The 6,000-nt window shown below is 50.2% G+C and overlaps 2 protein-coding genes across 5 annotated transcripts in view; one reads left to right on the top strand and one right to left on the bottom strand.

The window, feature by feature from the left end:
* Window positions 1-669: 669 nt before the first annotated feature.
* Window positions 670-4,920, bottom strand: Znf511 (zinc finger protein 511). Its single transcript, XM_055608912.1, has 6 exons — window positions 4,749-4,920; window positions 4,469-4,542; window positions 3,924-4,125; window positions 3,705-3,829; window positions 1,799-1,918; window positions 670-1,025 (listed from the first exon to the last, which is right to left on the bottom strand). The coding sequence occupies exons 1-6, from the start codon at window positions 4,899-4,901 to the stop codon at window positions 947-949; spliced, it is 753 nt and encodes a 250-aa protein (XP_055464887.1). The 5' UTR covers window positions 4,902-4,920; the 3' UTR covers window positions 670-946.
* Window positions 4,728-6,000, top strand: part of Tubgcp2 (tubulin gamma complex associated protein 2) — a 32,189-nt gene continuing 30,916 nt past the window's right edge. For 2 of the 4 annotated variants that reach the window (XM_055608908.1, XM_055608907.1), the window contains exon 1: window positions 4,728-5,008. The gene's annotated coding sequence lies outside the window, so the exon portion shown is untranslated. Of the gene's footprint in view, window positions 5,009-5,074; window positions 5,245-6,000 lie in introns of those variants that run through there. The other 2 variants (XM_055608909.1, XM_055608906.1) reach the window with 1 other exon arrangement.

The following is a 6,000-nucleotide window of genomic DNA, read 5'->3' as shown; positions in this document are numbered from 1 at the left end:
TGAAGGTCTCTGTGAGATACTGTATTCCTGCCTTCCTTAAATTTGTGAACGCGTGTGATGGCAATGAGAGTCTTCCCTGGTAGTCCTGGCATTCCTGCCACCTCATAGGCAGTTCCTGCTGCCTTCACTCCCAGGAGGTAGGCTGGGCATTGTTTCTTTTCAGATCTCTCATTGGTATTGTTTAAATTTGATATTAGTAACAACGAACTGATATTAGAACACCAGTAACAATCCGGGTAGACGGATCATGTTTTGGTGAAGATGGCTCTGCTGTGTTTGACTTTCCCAAGTTTTCAGGACTTCAGGTCTTTTCCCAGGTTTTTCTGGGAACAGACCTGGGATGGTTAGGCTTATAGTAGCACCTGTACCTCTGTCAACTCTCTCAGCATCTGCTCCACAGGAACCCCATCATCCCTGCAGCATTATGCCCACTATCCTGACCCTATCTAGAAATTGTGTCTCAGTGGGGTTTAACGGCCTGGGTAGGGCACAGGGACAAGGCTGTCTCTTACAGCATGAGGATCCTAGCTCACCTGTGGCTGTGCTGGACCCCTCCCTCATGGCTTCTATGGGATACAGATGTCCCTAAAGCGTGGTGTTAAAAACAAAACACTCATAGTTCACAATCATTCCCTTTTTCTATCTGACACAGGAAGGAGAACAGAGGCCATCAGTGAAAAAATTTATTTCATACATTTAATAGTGACATTCTTAGAGTAGCCACTGTGAAGCATGTAGGCGGTCTCTCCATCTCTCTCCTTCAGTGTGTCCTGGTTATTTCTGGAATCTTCAGCTTCTGAATTTCTATACACTGGCTGCTTCATGTGACCAGAGATGAAAATAAGGAGGTGGCAAGGGTCCAGCTCAGGGCAGCTATCCAGAAGCAAGAGAAAGCTCTGGCATGCCACTCCCTGCAAGTCTGTCTGGCTTTCTTAGCAAGGATCCATCAGTGGTGTTTGTTTTTTTTCTTAGTGCTTTTAAACCCTCTGGCTGCACCCTGGCCAAAACAGACAGTAGAAGGTATTCTGGAACAGAAAAGTGGTCATATCAAACAATGGCGTTATTCTTGACAACATGCAGCCCAAATCACAACAGCAGTTTGTCTGTACTTTCTTCACATTTGTATTCTGGAATGTTCTCCTTTTGCTCTGTGGAACACTCAGGAAATGGAGTTTACCCTCTTGGGCCCTAGGATCAGCTCCTGGTCTCAGACCTGCTTCCTGTGGGATATTTTCCTGGTACCAGTGTACATTTGCTCAGAAGAACTCGGCCCGCAAGGCCAGCTCCTGCTGAGGCTCCTGTGGCATTGGTTTCCTGTTATCCACATTGCTGAAACCTAAGCACCACAGGCAGGCAGGGTACTCACAGGCCAAGGTCCAAAATATTGTAGGAAGATGGCTTCTGGAAGGCAACTGAGGGACATACATGTCCATCTTTTTGCCAGTTTGGATTCTTGGGCCACCTGCCACCCCCATAATAAAGGTGGAAGGTAGTGTTAGCTTAATCTGAGAAAGACAGTCTGCCAAGCAAGTGCAGGAGTAGAATCTTCCCACCCAGCAGAGATGACAGTGACATACGTGTACCTGTGTGTCTGTGTGTGCTTGTGTGTGTGATCGTGTGTGTATGCATGCATGTGTGTGTGCACGTGAGTGTTAGGCTCCAGGGTCCGAGGCATAGGAAAGGAGGGAAACTCGAACATTCAGGGTGTCACCTGCAGTGAAGGTGACATCTTCTTGCCCAGTGTCACCCACTTTCAAGCCTAGGGTCACAGCACAAACGAGAAGATGTGCACACTGACTTGTGACTGAAGGTCCGCCTGCAGGGGGATGGGGCAGCAGGGTCAGAGCAGATTTCCATGGCATCACTGTCATCTTTCAGGGCTCTGGCTGACAGGTCTGCTGCAGCTGACATGGCATGGCTGTAGAGGACAAAGCAGTGAACAACACTTCTACCTGTTCCCCAGTATTAAACTTTCAAGGAAGACACTTTTTTTTCCTGCAAAAATGTTTTTGTTTGTTTGTTTTGCTTTTTTTACTATTTTGACACAATCTAATATTACGATGAAAATTCCAGGCTATTGCAAACAGAAGAACGCTTTATGGCACAGTCGTGCCTTAAGAGAGCTAAGTCTGGTAATTCATAAATTTACGTAAATGATTCTTCATCTCTTTTTAAAACGTAGTTGGGGCCATCTCTTTTTAAAACAGTGGTGTACCCTTTAATCCCCGCACTAGGGAGGAGAGACAGCTGATCTCTGTGAGTTCTAGAGGATGGCCCAGTCTAAGGAAGTGAGTTCCAGGTGAGTCAGCTATACAGCGAGAGACCTCCAGTACCTGCCCCCCAAAAAAACAGCTGCTGAGGAACTTGGTGTGTAGACCAGACTGGCCTCCAACTCCGAGATTTGCGATTTGCATGCCTCTGCTTTCGAAGTACTGGGATTAAAGGAGTGTAACACCACCCCTCAGCCTCCGTCAGTATTTTTAAGATTTTTTAATTTCTGTATTTGAGTATATGTGTATGTGTTTCTTGGTGCCACATATATGTGGATGGATGCCTAGAAGCCAGAGAAAGGTACTGGATTGCTTGGAGCTGAAATTACAAGCAGGAATTTCTGCTATCTGAGCTATCTGAGGTGGATATTGGGAACGACATTCTACTGCTGAGTTATATCCCCAGCCCCCAAATGTCTTTCCATGAGGATGAGATTTACTAATTAACTAGATAACATAGTAGTGCTACCACTACTTCCAACGAGCTAACCTAGCACTGTAGAAGTCAACAAGTATGGAAGACTCAAATCTTCATGAAGCATTCCACAAGGCAATGGGCTCTCCTATTATTTTACATAGAAAGGTGCACTGTTTGAAGAAAACAGACTCCAGTTCACGAACTTTTTATTTATTCACATTGTGTGCGTGCTTGTGTGTGCGTGCTTGTGTGTGCATGCCCACATGCGTGGTGTACGAATGTGTGTAAGACAGAGGCCTACCTCAGGGGTCATTCCCCAGGAGCTTTCTGCCTTGGTTTCTGAGACAAGGTGTCTCACTGGGACCTGCAGCTCACAGATTCAGCTAAGCTAGGCCTAACCACAGAGACCACTTTCCTGGTGCTAGCATTATATGCGCACACCACCGTGCTTGGCTCTTTTAGGTAGGTGCTAGGGACCAAACCTCAAGAACCTCACAGAATGAGCTGTTCCCTCAACCCCAAACAATGCAATGTCTAATGGTTACGAGAGTTCACTGAATGGAATCTTTTTTTTTTTTTAAATGAAGCAAAGAAGCATGACTCTTAAGAGTTATTCTAGAAGTTATTTTCCCCAGGGAAGTCTAAACATGTCATGTTAACAGACAGCTTTGTTGACAAGTAAAAAAGTAAGCAGAGACAGAAATAAAGAAAAACTAGGGAGTCCCATGGGAGAAGCCTGAAGAGCCCCCCTACACACACACACTGGGACAGTCCCCAGTGTCCCTGCTGGTAGCTTCAGAAGGGCATGCAGGGCACAGATCAGCATAAGCACTTACCATCACCCCCTCCCTCTGCTCCCAGCGCCCTCCTGACTCCACAAAAGTATAAACCAAGCATACTAACTCACTGTCCTAAGAATTCCAGCTACCTGTGTGTAAAACTTAAGTCAGGTTCGACTACAGTGCCTGTTCCCAAGCTTAACACTGGGGACAGTCACAGCTGGGTCCCTCACATACCCTCTGTTTGTCTTGGGCTTATCAAATCGGAAATCCGCAGGGTACAGGTGTAGCCTCACCATGTGATCCTTCCGGGCTTGGCTGGTCTTGAACTTCTCCGGGCAGCCTTCAACCAAGCACTGGTACTACAAAGGATAAAGGGTCACCTCCACCCTCACCCTGCCCTAAGCTCTGACCCCAGTCAGCACTGCAGATGGGCCCAGTGTAGCCAACACCCACCATGTCTTGCCTCTGGGCCAGGATCTGAAACATAGAGTCATGCCATTCCAGGATGTGGGCATCCAGCAGATGCCCGGAAGGGAAGGCGCGGTTGCAGAGGGAGCAGGAGTTTACGTGTAGCATGTGGTAGTGGTGCTGGTAGTCCTCTAGGGCGGCGAACACTTGGCAACAGCCAGCCACCTGACAGGTGAACTCAGGCACCCTAGGATAAAGGAGGCGCGTCTCTTGGAAGGATGCTTCCCCACCCCCCCGCCCCGCCCACCCAGCCCAAGACAGGAATTCCTGAGGAACTTCCTACCCAGATCCCTGTTGGTGAGCCTGACATAAGCCCAGCGCTTCCCCGTCCCACCCCGAACCTTACTATTACAGCAGGGGAGGGAAGACCCAGCCAAGCCATGCATGAGCGCGGGCAGGGTGGTGCTAAGCACATACTACTCTCGGTGTCATCTGCGAGGAGTCCGAGTTCTACGCTGTGTGCGGACGGGAGAGGAGGGGCCAGGGTAGCGCTAGCAAGCAAAGAAAGGCCTCAAAGCCAAGCTGCTCACATGGATTTCTCCGGCGTCTCGGACACTTGCGTGAGCATGTCCCGCAAGTACAGGTGCCGCTGCACGTCCCCATCCTACAGAAGACACGCGCCCAGAGCCATGGGTGGAGCCGGGCCTCGAAACCCCGCCCTACAGCTTTGAGCCACGCCCCAGCCCACAGAGGCGTGTCCAGCCCCTAGGTCCTGTCCACACACACAAGCCCCGCCCACAGCAACAGTCCCGCCCCCTGGGCCCCGCCCTGCGGAGGGCTCAGGAGACCTTCCGCCAGGTTTTCACGCACCTCGAAGAACTCGTGATCCCGCGGGAAGCGCACGGGGCGCGGAGCGAACCGGAAGGGCGCCGCCCCTGCCGCAGGATTCCGCTCCACCGGCAGCGGTTCGGCCGCCCCGGGCTCCCCGGCCAGGCGGGAATATAGTGCAGGAGGGAGCAACATCCCCACAGCCACCGGAGCCCTTCGGCCACCGTCGGCGGGGCGGGGACGGACGTGACGTCTGTCAACTTCCTGTGGCGACCGAGCGGGGCGGAACGCGACGCGCGGAGGTGAGTCAGGGCTGGGTCTGGGTTGTGGCGGGAAGCGGTCGGGAAAAGGCGGGGCTGGAGCCGGGCGCGAGGTCGGGTACGGAGCCAGGCCGGCCCGCGGCAGTGAAAAGTCTGATTCTCTTGGGCCTCTGGCGACGGCGGTTCCGACTGCCAGCCCCGGCTTGCTCCACCGGCGACAGCCTCTGGCTGTCTCTGTTCTCTCCAGGCGTCCAGCTGGAGGTCTTGGGAAATTCGTGGTTAGTATGGCCCTTCTCTCCTGACAGCCTCGCAGTGACTGCGGAGCTGGCCTGCCGGTCTTCTGCAGGTGCTCAGAGTTTACGGGTGCAAGGGCCCGCAGCAGTAGAGACAGATTAATTAATTAATTAAATAGATAGATAGATAGATAGGCGTCTGAGACGTGCAGAATAGGTCATAGGTCACAACAGGACAGGGCTTCCCTGTATGACTGTATTGTCAAGGAAGAAGAGGTATTACTGTTTAACAGATACAAATAAAACCTTTTGGGGCTATTCTCCCTTCTCTCTCAGATAGCCCTGGCCTTGTCCAGTCTGTTTCTCTTTCTCTGATCGGGACTCTTCCATATGTCAAGTTAAAAAAACAAAACAAAACAAAAACAACAAAAACCCAGCACTGGCTGGTTTGTACTATTATCCAGGAGTTCTATAATGGTTCTCAACCTTCCTAATGCTGTAATCCTTTAATTCAGTTACTCATGTTGATTTTTTTTTTTCGAGAGAGGAATTGTCTGTGTGTAATCTTAGCTATACTGGAACTCACTCTGTAGACCAGGTTGACCTTGAACTCACAGAGATCCACCTTCCTCTGCCTCCCAAGTGGTGCGCCACTACCACCCTGCTAGTTCCTCCTGTTGAGGTGACCCTCAACCATAAAATTATTTCGTTGCTACTTCATAACTAATTTTTGCTACTATTATGATTCATAATATAAATATCTTACCTGCAGGATATCTGATACGTGATGCCTTTGAAAGG

This window comes from Psammomys obesus, unplaced genomic scaffold (genome assembly GCF_907164565.1).
Source record: "Psammomys obesus unplaced genomic scaffold, mPsaObe1.curated_primary_1811, whole genome shotgun sequence".
Taxonomy (NCBI): Eukaryota; Metazoa; Chordata; class Mammalia; order Rodentia; family Muridae; genus Psammomys; species Psammomys obesus.
Note: the sequence above shows the minus strand (reverse complement) of the source record. Positions and strands in the feature narration are given on the sequence as shown.